Source organism: Chroicocephalus ridibundus, chromosome 3, assembly GCF_963924245.1.
Source record: "Chroicocephalus ridibundus chromosome 3, bChrRid1.1, whole genome shotgun sequence".
Taxonomy (NCBI): Eukaryota; Metazoa; Chordata; class Aves; order Charadriiformes; family Laridae; genus Chroicocephalus; species Chroicocephalus ridibundus.
In genome coordinates, this window is record NC_086286.1 from 31,668,491 (window position 1) to 31,688,870 (window position 20,380).

At 36.9% G+C, this 20,380-nt stretch overlaps 1 protein-coding gene across 5 annotated transcripts in view; it reads right to left on the reverse strand.

Annotated features, from left to right (window-relative positions):
• The window catches only part of SRBD1 (S1 RNA binding domain 1), a 132,741-nt gene that overhangs the window by 100,078 nt on the left and 12,283 nt on the right, over positions 1-20,380 (reverse strand). For all 5 annotated transcript variants that reach the window (XM_063328628.1, XM_063328629.1, XM_063328630.1 and 2 more), the window contains 5 exons: positions 20,104-20,242; positions 17,168-17,264; positions 15,604-15,739; positions 9,804-9,907; positions 5,168-5,275 (listed from right to left, as the gene is read on the reverse strand). In XM_063328628.1, coding sequence (XP_063184698.1) covers positions 5,168-5,275; positions 9,804-9,907; positions 15,604-15,739; positions 17,168-17,264; positions 20,104-20,242 — 584 coding nt within the window. The remainder of the gene's footprint in view (positions 1-5,167; positions 5,276-9,803; positions 9,908-15,603; positions 15,740-17,167; positions 17,265-20,103; positions 20,243-20,380) is intronic.

The following is a 20,380-nucleotide window of genomic DNA, read 5'->3' on the forward strand; positions in this document are numbered from 1 at the left end:
CTGGGTTTATTTTTTACGGAAGAAAAAAACCTGCATTCCATTTAACCAACCCTGTAAGAATAGGGCAGGGGAAATTACTCAAGTTGTTTAGGTCAATCAATGCATGACAAGCAGGCTATAAACAGTTCAAAGACAACCCTCAGAAGGGCTATTTGACATGATGGGATATGAAGCTGTTCTGAGTCATTTTCAGATGTGGAAGAACTTAGGAGTCTGACTTGAATTTGGAAGGATCCAACCAAACAACCAGCTCAGCCCTGTCTCATCCCACAGTGGTACAGAAAGAGCTGGTAAGTCCTTACCATCTCTCATTTTTAAAATGGACTAGAGTTAGGTCTAGATTCTCTTTCACACATTATTGATTGAACATTTTCTAAGGAAGCGTGCAACAGCAAAAGTCTCCCTTATATCCCCGTGGTTTTTGGTTCTGTATCAAGTATACCAAATTAACACAGGCATGATTTAAAGCGAGATGGCGGAGGGTATACATGCATTCCAAGACTCCTTAGCAATTCAAACATGCCCTCAGCACCAAAGAGCAGACACTCTGTATATTGCCACCATTGAACACAAGAATATGGGAATAGCTGCAGTATTTCAGGTTAGTGGTCCCCCTATCTCCAAGCGTGGCTATAAGCAGCTGCCTAGGGAGCTGGTACAGCACCACTAGTATACCTGACCTGTCCCATGATCTTATCCTAGCCTCCAACTATTTCCAGCTCATAGTATTCCTGAACTTGACATGATTTGTCTCTTTAGTAGCCCATAACAGATCTCTTGTCCAACTATCCAGTCTCCTACTGAACCCATGCACATTTCTTGCATCTACATAGTCCGTTGGCAGCGAGTTCTGCACATCCATCACAAACTCTGCAAATAGCTGCAACCTTTTCGTTGGAAGTCGATTCTTTTTAATTTTTATGGCTGCCTAGGTCTTATACTGGAAGAGAGTAAAAATTTATCCCTAGAAACCCTGTGCCACTCTTCACATGCGATTTGTCTTTAAGTCCTCTCTTTTCCAAGCTGAGGAGTCTTAGCCTAGTCAATCCTCCTTCACATAGAAATTATTTTATACCACATTCCCCTTCACTGGGCCTTTTCCAGTTCTAATGAATCTTCCAATTACTACTTTTTCCCCAAGGTGAAGAGATCAAAATGGCCAATAACAGTCTAAATATGGGCCAGCTATACCAATAGTTCTCTGTTTTGGCTTTATTCTTTAACTAAATAATCTTACCTTCTGAGCACTTAACATTTATGTGGAACTACCTTTCACTGTGCCAAAGTATCTTTCCTGAGTGTCAGGGTAGCTCAGAGTTTATAATTTCCTTACAAAGAAAGAATTACTTCCCCTTGCAAGCATCATTTTACTCTCATCTCCATTGAATTTCAGTTGCCATTTCACTGGTCATTTAGTCTTGCAATACTTTCTCCCATTCTTAAAAAATTCAACAAAAATAACCCAAACCACAGAGCAAGCTTCTTCCAGGGAGAGTCCAGGGGCATGGGCTGGAGGTGTTGGTTAAATTCTAGCCATTGCAATCACTAGAACAATTTGATGCCACTTGTGAGAGACCAGAGACAACAAAGCAAGTAGCTACGCCTCACAACCACATGGATCTTCTACATACACGCACAACAGAGATTCAACCAGCCACACGTGCATAGAAATGAAGTTTAAAAGTGGTTTGTAAACAAGGAAAGGTTGAATGCTCTTGGACTGGAGGCTTTGTACAGAGACAAGTCAAGTTCCAGCTTTCCATCTATCCCAGAGATACAGGGTCCCTATTGCCCACAAGGCCAAATCCTCCCACACTGCAAATTCACATCAGTCCACCTGTGAGGGGAGACTTGCGCAGGAATTAAAATTGTGCCTAAACACATGCTATTAGTTACGTGCACCTTATGGAAATCATGCTTAAAATTGGCATGGATATGCAGAAACTTTTATAGTAACAGGAAATGTTACTGAAAGTGCCAGGTGCGTAGGGGGAGCATAACGTATGTCCTTTCTATTACATAATATCCTGTATTTTTTAATTTCAAATATAGACCTCTCTTTTCTCTCTAACCGTCTCTCACTCAACACTTGTATCAATGGCATGATCTACTGTCCCAAGTACCGGCCCTTAATTTCAAGTTTGGGGTAGTCATTTGATCCTTTAACAAATATCAGGCTACCTCAAACAATCTAATATTTTTCTCTTTTTCAGTGCACTACTGCCTCCATCCAAATGGCAAGATGCCCAGCTCCATGTTTTTCCAATTTGTGACAATTCTCATTAATATGGCAGAGATATAAGGCAGAGGCGGATAGCAGTCCTCCTCTCTAAACACAGGACGAATGGTTATTTTGTAAAAAACAAAACAAAACCCTTCTGTTGCTACTTTATGAAAAAGTATCGACCAAGTCAGAATTTCAAGCCCCTCCCTTGAACACTACGAAGCACTCAGACTGTATATCACCAACAGGTACATTGTAATAAAAGCAAATAACCTAATCATGACCTACTAGGCTTCTACATTCAATGTTATAAGAGTCAGTTTTTAAATTGAGATTTAAAACTCCCCACTTCCATATACAGTCTGAGAGGCAATCCTTTCCCTGGAAAAATATCTGCAAACTAGCTTCAGGTGCGAAACAAGATATACAGAGAAATGTTTGCGTCCCTAAAGACACAGGAGAGAAAGCACTCACTTCGAGAAAGTATGGAAAATTAGGAAAGGATTATCCATTAAAAAAAAAAATATGTCTGTGCCACATCACTTGCATCAAATCCTGATGGAGTCATTCCATGCACTACTGCAACAAAATAAAGTGTATTTCAAAGAGCCAAAAGCAACACTGGACATTATTATACCAGATACAAGAAATGATGGTATCTGACAGAGTGGAAGAAAGGAAATTAAACAATAAATAAGGTAACTGTCTTGCTGGCAAGTTTCTTTCTTCTGATCACTAGAAGCACCAGAAATTTCAATACATTCTTGGAAACTTTCTGTTCCAACATTTAATGATAATAAAAAGGAAAGAAAAAAAGAACAGTGGGGGGTGGGTTGGAAATATTAAGGCTAAAAGGAGGTATTGAATACTTTAGCAGCCCTTTGCAACAATCCTAAAAATCAGCTTCTGGTGTGGGCGGAAAGAGGAAAAAAAGAAGGATAAGGGTTAAGTGGTTATGGACCAGGAGTACTACTGGCAGGTGCTTTGCATTCCTCTCTACAGGAGATGTTTCACCTTTTCCTAACCAGACACCACCAATCATGCAAAATTATCACAAAGAATAAAACAAAAGCAGACATCCACTCAGGAACAGGCAGCAAGCTTCGTACTCTTTGCATTTATGACTTGTGGGCTACATCTAGGAAGTAGGAAGCTTTTTTTGTTTGTTTGTTTTTGGGTTTGTTTGGGGGTTTTTTTGTGGGTTGTTTTTTTTTTTTTTCAATTAAGAGAACAGAAAACCTCCAGCAACCTACTGCTGCAGCAGCTCTTATAGTGTTATACACAACACGCAGGGCACAACAGTCCTGTGGTAAGAAACACAATGCAAAAATGTAATAAAAGGACCTTAAATAAACAAACTGACAGAAGGGTTCTTAATGATAGAACCAAGCCCCACTAAGAAATAAGTCTTTTTTCTCTATTTTGAAATAGTTTGATTGTAGAGAAGGCTAGGAATGACAACTGCTTTCACACTTATGTGACAGAAGCCAAGAGTTGGACTCAGCATCATGAGGTGTTCATCATTTTGGCCAAACAGACACAGTGCCTCCCCTAAAGTAGCTACATGTACTGTGGTCACAATAAAAGAAAAGTGAACTCAGCACTTTCAAAAAAAAAAAAAAAAAATCTGTGAAATTCACAGTAGCAAAAAAAAAAAAAAAAAAATCCAAACAAAACCAAACAGGCTCACTCATCAGAAGAGGTGAAGCAATCTTGCTTGCAAACTAACGAGCAAACACAACACACTGTAGTGAAGAAACCCAAAAGCCATTAGAAACATCTGCTGCTCAAAACTTGAGCTTACAGTTCTTTTCAGGGGCAAAGAACAAAGAACATCCAGCCAATAATGCTCATGAAAAGAAGCGTCAGGAAGACAAGTCCAGTTTGCACAGAAACATAACAGCACATCCTGGCAGGTACAGAAGAACTACATTTCAGAATGTGATTGCTGATTTTAGGTACTGAATAACCAACACGTGTCATTTTGATACAAGCCATTTCAACATTTCTAGTCCAAGAAACAGGGTCTCTTTGATAAGCTCCATTTGAACTACTCTGAAACAGCTATTAAAATTTAGGTCACATATCAGAAAGCCTTTCCAGAATCAAATATGTTATGCTTTGGGGAGCTTCTCTTGTATTCAAAAGAAAAAATCACACCATCAGTACTGTTAGCCTTTAGAAGATAATGCTTTTAGAATGTAGAATTTTTGACATATTAAATAATTTCAATTATGTGGTAAACTCCTATATTGCATCATGAAAATACCCTATCTAATTAATGTTACTTTGATACTAAGTTTTAAATTTAGAACAATACTACAGATCTTACAAGTGACACTTTATCTGATGACATCATTACTACAGTATCACCAGAAATAAGTTTACTGACTTCTCTAGAGCTGTCACAATACCCACAAAATGGTATCAAGACTAACACCACGACTAATTCATTCACCACAAAGCGCAGATGACAAACATGAGGGACACTTCCAACCACAACAATTACTTTGATGGTTTCTTTCAGACAGGTAAAAGAGAAGGAGGAAGAACAATGTCACTGACAGTACTATTGCTGTGACATGAAGAGATGCTGGGAAAATTCAGTGACATAATGGTTTATGCTAATACAAGGATAAAGATTCAACTATTATGGTAATGTAGATCTAAACTGTACTTTATTAGATAAACGTACAGGCAACCAATACGTAAACATGTAAAATGTCTTCACAGAAAGACCATTTCTCTACTGTAGCCTAAGCTGGACAGGGTCACAAATTAAATCGACAGAACCAAGACTACGTAGTTCATTTCTTCGGTAAGCACAGAGGATTGAAAACATGCCGATATTTTCAAATGGATAAAATATATTCTAGTAAAAAGTTGGGGAGGGAATTTTTAAGAAATTGGTAGTATGAAAATACACATTCATTCCGGGCTTACCTGAATTCTCTACAGAGGAGAGGATATATGAGGCGTTTATATGCATCCTCTACTGAATTCCGCAGTATCCTCATTAATTCTGGTTTTAAGAATTGTTTTGGTCTCCATCTGCAAAAGAACAGAAAAAGAAAAATCAAAAAATATTTTAAGAACATATGCAAATACTCAGATAAAAAGGGAATTTTCAAAAAAAGACTTATACATTGAGTGTAATGTCCTATAAAATGCATAATTACTACAATAATTAGGCAATGAAATTACAGCTTCAGATGTAAATGGAATGAAAAATGTGCTCATGGTTCTGCTATCAAACATGGGACAAGGCCTATCTTTTTTTTTGTTAGGTATTAGAATGCAGTCACATTCTATCTTTTAAATAAAATATTTTTAAAATGTTACTCTTCACTTTCAGAAGTCAAAGCTACCACATCTGAATGAAGAAATTGGTTCCATATTACCATTAATGTTGCATTATTTGCTATTCCTTTATACATAAAAAAGTGACTAAATATCCTCTGTGTCACTGCAGAGTTATTGATGTAAGGAAACAGCTTCCAGACAAAAATTCAAGAGCTAAACTGATGCCAACTAATGAAACCCAATTCAAATGTCATTTGGAATGGTTTGAGTATCTCTATTCAAACTCAAAATGAAATCTATCAATTTCGCAGTAGTCCTTAAGCTACAAATAACAATCAATTTAGAAATGATTTTTTTCTCTTTTACTTGTTGCTGATATATTTAAAGTGTAAATGATATTTTAGAAAAAGGGAAAAAAAACCAACCAACAATACCAAACAAAGACAAGACTATTTACCAACTTTTTCTAAGCCAAAATATTTGGAGCATTCCCTTTCCTAAGGAGACTATGCACAGTGGTCATAGCTGTAATGACGATTACTTCAAATTTTGTCTTAAAATACATCTCAGTTTCTGAGATGTATTTTAGAGAATCCCCCCAGAACAGAGATCCCAGACACTTATTCCATTGATTTTTTTGGGGAGGGGGCAATGTTACTGGTGGGGAAGGGAGGGAAGTCCTTGAACAAGAAGAACTGACTCACTGAGATTGTCCACCCAGTGAGAAGGGAGAAAGATTGAGGAGATGCAGCCAGATGTTATACTCAAACAGAAGTAAAGACTATGAACATTTTCTATTACAGTCCACCTGTTTTATATTTCTTTTTAAAATACTGGTAGCATTCAGAGTTTTCTTCATTTTGTGTATCTTTTTTTACATGCTTGGGTCCCTAACTGCAAAGTGAGATACATATATGTCTGGGTAAGTTTTGTAAGTTTTTTTTACTTGTTTGGTTGGGTTTTTTAAAATGCAACATCATAGAAGTATGGCCATTTGATCATGTGTCCAGGTGCAGGCCAAGGCAAATACAGGACTGAATTTTACTTTTGACTCCATTTACTTGCACTCACTCAGAAAATACTGAGAATCTTAAATTGCTCCTACCCAGACAGCTTTTCAGTTGTTTAATGGGATCTACAATTTCCTGAAACAGCTTTTCCAAGTGTCTGTGCATATAAGAGTTGAAAAATGTGTGATCGAGTCAACACTGCATTAACACAGACAGACACGGGAGCGGAATTGAGCTTACCATTTAGTTTTACAACATCCAGAGTTGTGAGTGCTTAGCCACATGACCTCATCACTTTGCTAACAGTTTTTGCAAATAGTTCTATTATACTTATTTGTAACTAGAGACTCTTTTCCATACCTATATAAAACTGGCAAAAGCTTTAAACCCTCTTATTGCCATCCAATTCTATAAACATGAAGTTTTTACAGGTGGCAAGTATGATTGCACTCCCCCAGAAAGTATCCTCAGCACAAATAAGAATGAATTTGGAAACCTGGCAGCCATTTCCCCCTCTCCTCCATCCATTAAAACTAGTTAGTAAACCTTTCCTCTGTAAATACGTTATCACAGCAGATATTTTTATTACCTGCCTATATAAATAAACATTATTTAGGCAGCATTCTATTAGAAATTGCTACAAATGCAAAAATGTCTAAACAGTAAGTTCAATCAAATACAAATACTGCATTTTAATCATTCCAATACTTCATGAGAAAAGTGAAAAATCCACTTTGCTGCAAAAACCAAAGCAAAAGCATGTGTGTATATTTTTAAAGATCATCGCAGCCTAGTTAAGCTTCCCTCCAAGAACAGATTTTTCTTGATTATTTAATCAAGAGCTGACTTTCGAAGCCCTTTAAATGAAGCCGTATTTAGAAAAACTCCATATAAATAATATCATCTTACTCTGCTCATCAGCTCTCCACGTGCGTGTGCTCACAACAGGGACCACCATAAGCATGGCTTAGACTACTGATACACGTCAGATGGTGAAACCATACATCAACAGAGTTAACATAGAACCACTAGTATTAATTTACAACTGTTCCAGGAAGAGCACAGCTAGGCTTTTAGACCTGACGCACAAAAAACAGAGCTTTGTTTTCCTCCAAGACGTTATATGAAACTTCTACCAAGCTGGTAACCACAGACAGAGCATACCTTTAAGGCCTGTACTATGGACTTTACATAGGATTTGAGAATTTTGTCTGGAAACTGAAAAAAGATTATCATACATGGAACTTCATTTTCAAGGCTGCAATCCCACTTCAGAACAACAGCTCGCCCTCTCCCCAGGAACAACTCCTGCTGTCTTTACACTCAAAGCCAGCTAAGCAGCTCCTCGCTGCTGTTTTGCATTGATCCTTTTTCCGTCTCCCACTTCACAACTAAGTCTCTGGGACCACTTCAGTTCTAGTGTTAATGGATCCACGTTCACTGTCAAACCAGAGATGCCATCTTCTAGGGAAAAGTACAGTCCATAGGGCCAGGCATAAGGATATTCCTGAGTTTTCAGCACAAAACTGAATTTCAAGGAAATGTGGGTGCTTCTACAGGCTAATAAGTATTCTTGCTTTGCAAAGAAAATAGTCATCTTAGAGAGCATCTACATAGAGCTCAATGCAATAATGAAGAACTCTAGTCTCCCAAACCCCCCTTCTATTGCAGGGGCCTTTAATGATAAAAAATTTGCCTCAGAAGAACAGATGAAGGTCAGCATATTTGTTGCTAATTCGATAGGCAGCAGGTGACACTATTTTGTGGCTAGAATACTGGCCAAACTGTGTAACAACATGTCATTTCTAGTTCTGCAACTGATTTTGTGTGTGACCTTCAGTAAATTAGTTAATACCTTTGCAAAGTTGTGAATCCCTGCCTCAAACAAAAGTTCTTAACCTTCTGCTCTCCCCTGTAAATCGATGCAATGAAAATACTGCAACTCCCACCCTTGGACAATCATTTCCAAGCTTGCAGGGCGGAATACACATTTACTATTTGTCAATTCGATAATACAGTTGTCAGTCTAATGAGGAAGATCAGAATCTGTCCTAGACGTTAATGCACCAAGATCTACTAAAATCATTCCTTCTGAAGTTTTCTGATGGTGGAGGAGTTGTCCTTAAATAGTAAAGAGCCATAAGCATATACAGCCTCATGAATGCTAAGTATTAATAAGTAGTTCCGTTTCCAAGGTCAATATTCTTTTTATCTCAGGATGATTCACAAAAGTGTAATCAACCAAAAATATCTCCATTTACATCCCACTTTTATTTGTGTAGCAGTGACGAGCTGTTCCATTATCCGTGGCTAACAGTGCTTCCAAATTCTGTCATAGACGCAGTAAAAGCAAGACTGACAGATCAGTTCTGCCTACAGAATATACATCTTGGGGGGAGGACAGAAATTCCATTACAGGTATTAAAACTAGAATGAAACTTAGGAGCGTTTATTAGTCCTGATACTTTCCTGAAAAAAAAAAAAGTTTCTTACTATTAGTGCTAGATCATATTATGTTATCTGGCCAAACAATGTTTTGACTCTTTCAGAGGCTTCAGTGTTGGAAGCGGAACTATTAAATTTCTACAGTGAAAAGGAACATTTTTACCGCATCCATTTCTTAGACTTGGTGTGGAAGAAAAATACATACTAAAGCAGTATCACAGTATAAAATTTTTTTGGTTAATCAAGTTTAGGATGCAAAGGTAGGATCTTCTAAGACATCCACAGAACAATGACAAATACCTCAAATGATTGAGAAAGAGAAATTTGTCTTTCATACATGCAAAGAAGATGCACAGTTTGAATCACAACATTCTTCAACAGAGGACATCAAAGTGCAGTTTCCAAGAAAAAGACTGACAGAGATATTGCATAAAGTGACATATATTTAACATAAACTTTTGCAAAAACCCCTCAAAATTATGCAACACTAAACATCTCACTACAGGCTTAAAAGAAGCTACTTGTAAGAGCAAATCAGTAAGAAATAAAAGAACCACTCTAAATTTTCAAAAGTTCAATTGCTTAAAGAATGGTGCTACAACTCCCTGAATACGGCCAAAGGCACGATCTTTTCAGCATAATGCTACAGCAGTTGGAAATACAGAATAAGAATTCCACTTGCTAATTTCATCTAATCTAATAATTATTCGTTTAAATTGTTCTCTTAATGTAACGAGACACATGAGGTACTTTCCAGTATGCAGCTGTCTATAGAAGAAAAAAAAAAAAAGATTTCTGTAAGAATATGTATCCATGCAGACCTTTCATTGACACACCACCAACAGAATTCATTCTTCACCCCGTCAGGAATGTTGACCTTCACTGTCAGGATCTTCAGATTTTCCCCTCGGTTAATGGCCAGAATCTGAGTGCAAACATAAATGGCAGAGACAGATGACACACAAAATATCCAAAAGATAAACTTATCAACATTTGTGTACGCGCTTGCTTGACATTCTGTAGCAAATCATGATGGTGGTATAGTAAATCAGTTCACAAAGTACTAGCATGTACAGATAATACCCACAATTTAAACACAGATTAAATCGTGCCATGGCATAACAAATCATACATTTTCCCTGTAGTCTGCAGTCTCAAGATCCAGTTTATCTTAAACACACTTATAATACAAGTCAGCATGAATTTAGTTGGTGGAACAATCTTGTTTAATAACCCAAATTAAAACTCAAGAAATGAACTGAAAAGCAACTGTAATCAGAAATACAGATCAAAAAAGGAAAAAAGTTACTCCTAAGCTTCAGGCTTTATTCTGCTTCCCAAGATCAATCCAAATTTAAAATTAATTGTAAATCAGCATGTGTGACACAAAGGAAATCAGCCTAATTTAAAAGAGGATTGATTTTTAAGTTATTCACACCTAGTTCATAAATAGCTGAAAATATTGGAGATACACGTGCTCCAGCCTTAAAATGTATGCGCATTTTTCTGGCGGGGTCTGGCGTACACAACTGCATATTCATGATCTAAAGCTAAAACTGTTTGCACATGTGCTAACTGCACACAGAGTTCTATTTTAAATGGAAGTTTGTGGCTCTGCATTTAAATCCAGGATCAGAATACGAGTGCTGGATCCTGGAGGATGCTGGTGGATATCTACTAGCCTAACCTCTCTGCGAAGATGATGAGCGTTCACCTGAAGTAATCCTTAAAGCATTTATTAAGAAAACTCACTGGTCAAGGGATTTTAGAAACAGCTAGAAGCAGCTACAAATAAAAACCACATGTTTTTAGATTTCATTTTCCCTTCCAAAATACTTTAAAGTGCAAAAATAAAAAAACCTGCTAGAAGTTGACATTCCTGTATGACTACACATGTTGCTGTATGTAGCAGGCCCTGAGCACTGTCACAACAGAGCATTCTGTGTCAATCATGAACTTTAATTCAATCACTAGTTAACTCAGACATGTCACATATGTTAAATACAATGGTTTAAAATGACTCCAGGACATAGTACCAATTTATATTCCTCAGCCTTACTGCTCCTGTGACATACCAGGCCTGACATATCATTGAACAACAAAGCTAATAATAAAGATTGCATGTGAAATATTATAGCATCTGGTACCTTGACTGCCAAAGCAAATGTTTTCATGTAGAGATTAGAAAGACACATTTTAACAAATTGAATGCTTTCATGTTTATTCTGATTTGATTTTTTTAAAAAAAGAGAGAAAGTTAAATGTCAAGCTAAAATGAAATCAAAATGATGCTCACGACAGAGAATGTATCTGATAGAATTATAATGTCATCATTCAGCACGCTGTTAGAGGGGTCAATATTTGCATCACATTTTGTTTCCTGGCACTCCGTCTGCAGAATGTGTCAGTCACCTGAACTTAAACCAGCTGTATTGCAGTCACTAATATTTTTTTTACATTTTTGTTCTTAAACAATCTGCCTATTCTATTCTGTGACACGCGTTCAGAGAAGAACCATCATACAAGAAATGTTCAATTAAGAAAGTAATTACTGAATTTCTCCCCCTAAGCTAATAAATGTGGGGAGTTTGGGGGCTTTTTTAGGTTTGTTTATTGTTTGGGGGGTTTTTTTGGTTGTTTTTTTAAGTAACAGGTTCAAATACAGCTATTCTAGAAACAAAGTAAGCTTTTAGTTCTGGAGAAAGATTGTTTTCATGCAAGGCTGGAATAGATCCAGGGGAAGGGTTAATAAAAACAACATACATTTTTAAGAGAAAGCAGGAACCATAATTGGATCGAGACACAAGACCTATCAAACCTTATTCTGTTTATCAGAGAAACACAACATCGTTCATTTCGCACAGCTCTCCTCCATTTTCCAGATTTACTTAAACTCACTGAATAAGTTTTGTATATTTTGCCAAGGACTTTAATTTCCAATTCCTTTTTAAGTATGAGATTGAAAATAGAGCACTTGCCTCAAACATTACACTTTATTCATGAATTCTTTTCCTCCCACCAATTCAGTCATCTCCAAATACAGAAAAGCAACCCCTAGGCATACACAAGCACTGAACTGTTTACAATTGGTCAAAAAAAAAAATTCTTGAAAGACTTCTTTTCCTTAGTTATTACAGTGTTGGTATAGCTACCCAACTACATCCTAAGAGTCCAGTCCGGTTCTCCTTGCTGCCAAAGGAAAGAACTGTGGCTGAACCTCCCAACAGCAAAATGCTCCAGCTGTAAACACACACAGGTATCCCACCATGTCAAAATCTGGAGTCAGGCTTTTTAAACAAGTGGGTTTTTTTCCTCATTTCAGGTTCAGTATTTTAACTTTTACAGTCAAACAACCTGACTCCATGCCAGTCCTGATTATTTCATGGCACGTCTCAACACACAAAATGACAATGGCACAGAAAGGAACCCAGAACTACAGCGTGTGCAATGGCAGCTGCAGAACCACGCTGCAGCTTTCTGCGCACCGGTTTACCTTGCAGCAATACATGCTGCAAGGCATGCTTGTGGCTACAAATGCTTTGGTCATAAAGGCACAGCTTATTCTCTTATAGATAACATGCTAGTTTACTGCCCATCGCCTTTACTTACATGTAAGCTGGAGCAGAGTTGGGTTAGAGCAGGTACACAGACCTTTAAGATTACTAACACTTCCATACTCCAGCGATGACCAGTTTCAGTGTAGTATTTTATGGAATCCTTTATTTGCAACTCTGCAAAGAGGTGATTTAAAGCTGACTTCTACTTTTGCCTCCAGGTAAATGCATTGGGAACACTTGCCTGTGCATGGTCACCAAAGCAGTAACTTCAAAAAAGTGAATTTTGCAAATGTTCTTCAAACTCAGCAATTTAACCTGCAGTCCTGGGGGATCAGTAAATTTTATAAATCCCTCTGAGTTTCAGGCTTCCCTATATCTTTTTTAGGTATAAGTTTCTTTTAAAAATGCTGAACCAAACCAGAGAATTTCTTCACTTTAAGAATCTACACCTCTCCCAAAGCACATTCAAGAACACCTGTTTAACCAGCTTTTTGAATACATAACAGTAGTATTTCTTCAAGCCTTAAATGAAGGAGAAACTAAGGACTTTTAGGTATTAAAAGGGATGGTTATAACCCAAGAAAATAAAAGAGGAAAAAAAATGGTCATTTGCATCAGCAGGGCAGTTAGGTCAAGTAATAAAGAAATTGAAAGTTATAAGAATACTTTTGAAAGTCCAATACCAGAGTTTACCTTAAGGAAGCACTGGCAGATAGAAGCAATGGCAGATAAAGAAAACACCTTTTCTTTCCTTATTTCATCACCAAAACACAAAAGGGAGACAAAGAAAGGAACTGGAAAATTAACAAAGAACCCAAAATCAACAGAAATGAGAAGTTACAGTATTTTTACAAAGCAGGGAATTCTGCAATCCGCACATGTCAGACGTGATCATAAAATACATTTTTTTCCTCGACTAGTATAAAAGAGCCTGACATATCTTGGGCCCTGAAATCTCAGTTGAAGCACAAACAACTCAGATTTTTTTAGATTCATAATAGAGAAATATTCAATGTGTTAGAATAGGGAATAGCAGTAACATACAGACGCAAGACAACACATAAGAGTGCAAAAACATCCCCTAATTACAGGACTACCAGCTGCAAGAACAGTGGTTTTTACTTCACTGCAGAGCCAGAATGCGAAAAGAAAGAGGCATTAAGGTTAGCAACAGACACAAGGAGCAATAAACCAAACCAGATCGAGTTAATCTTAATGTCAAATGGACAAACTAAGGACACATCCTAGATCAGAAACAGTTCAGCCACATGGTCAGAGTGCTGACCAGGTTTGAGAAGTCTGTTTTCTTGCCCTGGCTCTGAGTAACAGTTTTCCTCGTGTAAAACAGAAAAGAAAAGGATGCCTTGAACAAGTAGTAAATCATACCATCATCCCAGAAAACACCTGTACACCCAGTACTCAGTATATCTCAGTATTCACCAACCTCAGTGCAGGAAAAACTATACAATGTTTGACAGCCAAAGTATTCATTCAACAGTAAAGCACCCAAACAAAAAATCCATACAGCAAAACAATCTTCAGATGAATCTACAAATCTTTGTGATATGTCACCACAGTAGTCTCAGATTGCTCTATTGACTTTTCCAGACTCTCTAGAAGCAAGATTTCACCAAATAATTGCTGATAAAAATACAGTAAATGTTCATACCAAGTACAAAGAGAACAGTTACAGGTACCTCTTCAAACACCTACAGAAGGCCTGTCTATTAAAATCATCTGTAGTAATTTAGTCTTTCACCTAACACCATCCATATAGGGAGTTGGAGGTGAGAGTTTAAAATTAGCCCATAGATGTTGTGAAATATTTTTTGTAATAAATTCATTTCAACACATGCAACAAAAGCCTTTATTAATTCAAAACATCACGTTGTTTTAAAATAGGGAGCAGAGAGAAAATGAGAGCATATCACAGATATAAAAGGAAAAGCATTCTGCTGTAAAATAAGGCAGCTTTCTAAAAGAAAAGGACATTTCTCGTTTGAAGTAGCAAGGAGGGTCTTTTTTGTGTGTTATTTTGTTCTGGTTTGGGGGGTTTTTTGGTTGTTTTTTTTGGTTTGTTTTTTTTTTTTTAAAGGTAGGTAATTGTGATCAAAATAAGAGACAATTCACTTGGTGATTAATAATGAAACAGGACAAAGGTCTTGACAGTTGCATTGAGTGCATCATATTTCAACCTTTGAAATTCAATAACAGGGCAGCCTAGCTATCAAGTCATCAGCTTCTCATCAGCTAGTAAGTTTGCTTTGGCCCTCATTTCTTTTTCTAGTCATATAGGTCTAAGCCTGGGGCTTTGGGAAACCAAAGATGCTTCACAGAAGGGAATACTGAGGACTTGCAAAACAAACCCATTTTTGGGGTAATGCGTGGGATGTTCTCCTGAGCCTTTCTATTTTGATTGTTCATCTTTTACATGAAGTTGCTGCTGACAAGAGCTGCTCTTGTAGGACACCTTTGATTTCAATTTTCTGAATCCTTCCTTGATACTTCTCACCAGTTTCACCTCACAGATTTAGTGTCAAATGGCTCAGAGCACTGACTCAGGTCTGCAGCAAACATACAAAGGAAACAAAGTTTATCCAAGTTTGTTTCAAATACTTACATTCCAACCAAGCAGCTGCCATTACTACACCACCACTACCCCAGTCTCACCCCTGCAGACGATAAATTATCGTTTAGCCTTAATCTCACTCCTGATAACACTTGCAATGCACTTGTCACTGGGGGAACGGAGGGAGGGTGTGACATATACTGAAAATAAGTCACACCAGTATTGAAATCTCCAATACATAAATCATTATAAATATCTGTTTAATAAGAATTGATTAGACAGACACACTTAATAAGCAGTCCTCTGCTCAGTTCCTTAAAACAGAGATTAACAGCTTAGTCCTGCATTTCAAGAAGTTGAAAGTCTCTTTTCCCTTTGATAACTGAAAAGCAAAGTCAAGTATCTTTAGAAACAGTTTTAAGCAACAAAATCAAAAGCAAACCATCTTTGCCGTAGTTAAAATTCTAAGAAAAAAATACAAATTTGTAGGTATACCTGATGATGCTGAATGTTCTTTATATTACAAGAAAACTCATGGTACAGTTGGAATTTATCAATATCTTTTTCATTTCCACTTTTGGACGACACTTTTGCCAAGGTTGACTGGATACAAACATACCTTTGCTGACATCTGAATAAAATAAACAAATCAATAAGGTATTTTAGCATGAAACTTGTAACAAGTTGTTAGTGTTTGTATTAAATAAAAATGAAGTTTGCAGTCTGCCCACTTACAAGTTATGTTAACTCTAGTTACCTGCAAAACTGTATTACACATCTCAATGCTGAGACTGACATAATATATACTGACTGGAACATACCAAGAGAAGACATTCAAGCAGACCTCAGGAAAAGCTGAACACAGTCCTTCTCCCGAAGGGAATGGATATTCAAAAGGCACCATCTGCACTTCAGTTTGGTCAGTTATTGGTTCAACATCACACAACAAATTTTGGGAAGTTGCAAAAAAATTATAGTAGTTATCTATTTTATACAAATGCAACATCTCTTTTGAATCTAGCCAGCCTCAGAACTGATTTCTTGCTTTGAGTACTTAACACCCATAAAAGTTTTCATTAGTTTTAGGAGTAACAGGGATCCCAAGTAGACAGCTTCCTGAATGCTCCTCATGATTATTATACATACAACACAGCTGAGGATAAACAGGATACATCTGTAGAGCACTACATATCCAATTAAGGAGCTTCTAGTGGTCAAAAGAATTAAAGTGATAGTCTGGTAGTAACAGCACATCCTTTACAAAACAACCCTTTCATCAAAACGATCACATTGCTGTGCTCTTGATGAAATTGGCCGTTACAATAAATGGCAAACAGGGGTCAACTAAAGAGAACTGAGCCAATTCAAACCAACACTACATGCTCCTAAGCAGCTCCTGTTCTTTGATAACCCTGTTCTCTGTCCCAGATGGTACACATGGTGGCGGGGGGGGGGACCAACAACAAACAAGCAACTATTACTCTGCCACACCGACCACTCAGACATGACAACCTTGAAGTCATCATGTAATGTAAGAAAACTTAGATTCAGCTAACACAATCAAAGGATCAATAGCTCCTCCTTTACGAACAGTCATATTAGTTTGCCTTATTCACTACCAATGCCAAAATCAACCATCACTGCACACTAATTACACTGACTGGTGTCAAGCAGTAAATATTGGAGCAATAGCTTAAGCAGATGAACCTCTGAAAAGTTTTAGCTGGAAGGAAGTGCAAGGAGAGAAAGCTTTCCCTTATAGACCACTTACTGCAAGGGAGGTCGGCTCTATATGGAACAGAGCCACAGAGAATTTTTCAGTCTTTGGGAGTCACAGTATCCTGCCATGCTCACAGCAGATCTCTCTTCCACTGATAGCCAGACAGGCAGAAAGGCTAAATAATGTACCTCCAGCACAATTGAAAGAATGAACCTAAGTCAATCTCACAGTAACACTGTTTTCACATCGTTAAAAAAAAGTTAGTTATCTATCTGCACACTAGGAGACTGAATCTTACTGTGTAATCAGGAAAGTTTAGAAAGTAAAAGTCAAACTTACAATTTCCTGATAAAATCCAGTGTATCTTTATCTTTAGCAAAGATGTCAGCTAAAATATGCTGTACTCCAGCCTCTACTTCCTGGATAGTTGAAAGTCCTTAGAAGAAAAAACAACAATTATAGAAAAAACTAATATGAAAAATTACTTTACACAATTGCACAAGCACTAAGAAAAGATATACAAGCTGAAAGAAAACTGATGCCAGATATAAGACCAATTTGCAGAGGTTTCAATGAAGAATCCTAATTCATTAGATTATTTTTTTATTAACTAAGCCTCCTTTCCAAAATATTTGAAACCATGGTATTTTTTCTGAGCCTGAAGTGACCAATACAGTCTCGTAAATCAAAATGTCATTAAAATGAGAGAAAAATAATTATTTTTTTTTTTACTTTGGTGCTAACTGATCTTGACATTTATGATGCAAATTAATTATTTACAATAGTAAAATTGGATATTTAACTATAATTTTTGGGACTATAATAAAATAAGCAATTGCAGCAAAAGTCTACACATTTTGCTACTGATGTGGAAACTGCCTAAAATCTCTGCAGGCAATCCTGTCTTTTCTCTGTGTAATAGTTTTATATTTCCACTGGTTTGTAGCAGGAGTTTGCTCAGTGACGCTTCTGAGGTGAAGGTACCCTCATCCTCTCCCACGAAACACTGTTCGAACAGTTAAGTTATAAAATGTCTCCATATGCAAAGTATTCTAGAGAGCTGATAACAGGATCATTCAGCTTTCCAGCGTGCAGAACCATCCCTCACTTCAAAAGACCAGAAGAGGTGGCACAGTATTCTCCTTAGCACAGCAGTTGAATTGGACCAGAACCAGAAGGTAATGAAATGAAACTGACATCTTGTATTTTAAATCAAAATATCTAACCCTGTTTCTAGCAACAGTCAGTAACAAATGCTTCAGAGCAAAAAGCAAGAATTCCAGAGTTGGCAGATGCAGCATTAACTGTCTCCTTTAATACACATTATTTATCACTCTTCTGTCTGATGGGATAGCAATATCTTGAAAGAGCTTTAACAACACCATTTTTTTAAAACTGCATAGCCGCAATAACTAATATTTGTATTGAATCCAGAATCCTGCTTCTGATTGGGCTATAGAGTTACACTCTATGAAAAATTAATCTTGCTGCTTTTTTTAAGAAGGAGAAGCTAAACTTACCTGCAAGACAGAAAAATTAAAAAAAACTAAGAATAAGGATCTGTTATTAAATGCCTGAACTGATCAGAAGTTGTGGAATTTGGATCCTTACATCTATGAGTTGTGTTTCTTATGGCAATAGTAAATGCCATGTCAGAATACAAAGCTAAAAGAATTAAGACATGCATTACATTGAAGTGACACTCAAGTCCCAGAAGTGTACGTGGCAACGTTATTTTAAGTCTAGCAGAGAATTTGAATGAGATAAAATATGAAAAAACTGTTGAGGATTAAAGAAATAATCAAAACATTCCCATTAAACAAGCACTGCTCACATGGGTATTTTACTCTGTCAATTGCAAAAAGAGCACATATTTGTGTAATTAGAGAAATATTTGACCATGCATACAACTAAAAGGAAGAGCAAAGTTTTCTGGTGAGCCTGCTTCCTTAACTTTCAAATATCTGGCTTTGAAACACGAACTGCTGTTTGTATTTCAGTTTATTTTTAGTGCAGGTTTAAAAACACCAAGAATTTAGAAGAACTGAATATTAAGATTCGCTGAAAAACTTCTCTGTATGGCAAATGGCTCACCACTTTAAAAAAATTTACTCTGATCTCAAGCTGTATATAGGTTGTCAAACTGGCTCCCAAGTTAATAGAAGTAACCCAGTTCATAGATTTATGTAATTTCTGATGTGCCTTTCAAATGAAAACCGTTATATAAACATAAGCAACACTATTTTTAGCACAAAATTGAAAATAGGTGTACTGATTTTCAAAAACTGAAGTGTTTACGCTGCAACAAACAGCGCTTCCTTCTGAATGCACCCTAAATAATTTATTTGAACTTTCACCATGAAGATTTTCTTTTGGCTCTTTAGACTCTGCCAGAATAGTCAGATATGTGGTTGCAATATACTGCTGTATGAAGTACGCTAAAATGCAGTAATTAAACAATCAGAATATTTGGTAACTGATTTTCAGTGCAAAGTTAAGATAATTTTATGAACACTATTTAAATAAAGTAAAAGAACAACTGAAGTGGGAAGAGTAAGGGTCAGCCTCACTAAGGAGGTTCAGTACCTTTATGTTAAAATTCAAAATGTAAGTGTTGGGGCAGGGAAGAATAAAAGCATGTCTCTATTTTAACACCATAGAGCAGGTTGCAGCAATCTTTGTATTTTATTGTCAGAGATTGCCCCCTACAGATTCAGCCATAACTGCATTCACAAACACACAGAATTTTGCAGTCTATATGTGACAATCATATCATCAAAGATTGTGCTCAAATTTCAGAAATTACATCTTCTCCAACCCCTGCTGTCATTCAATAACAAAAATTCTCACTCCCAATCACCAAGGCCAGTTTATATTAAGCTATGCTTTGATGGGTGACAATAAAGAGTATAAGCATAAGCCCCCTTGTACAATCAGCGTTGAATCTTCAGTAAATAATTTGAATAGAACCATGGCAAGGTCTCAGGCGTGCAGCACAGTTCCCTCTCTCTTACCAGTAAATCAGACGTCAACTATAACGTCTCCAGACTTCTCTCTCCTATACCAGAATTATTACTATTTACAATACAAAAAGACAAGAAAGTTTGGAGAGCCACTGCATTAAATGTAAACTCTTACCACACTTTGCTAAAAGAACTGTTCAATTCACAATAATTGTGTAACTTCCATCAACGTCAGAACAATTAAAGTGATTACCCTTTTAAAACATTTTCAGACATTTAGGGCATTACTGCTCATAGAAGCAGAGCACTTACCTTTGGTATTGGGTCTAATGTAAGAAAAGAGATTGAGTTCCATAGGACTCTGCAGGAGGGAGAGAGCAGCAGGTTCTAATCCCAGCTGCTTCGCCCTCTGGGCTTTGGTGCCTTTACTCCCAGTTTTATAAGGTGCAGACTTAAAACAAACAAACAAAACCCACAGTTATTAAAAGGCAAGGAAATACTTCTGTCATGCTATGAACTTTGCATTATGCACTATTTAGTTACAACAAGATAACATTTAAACTAAAGATGATCTGAAAGACAAGTGTAC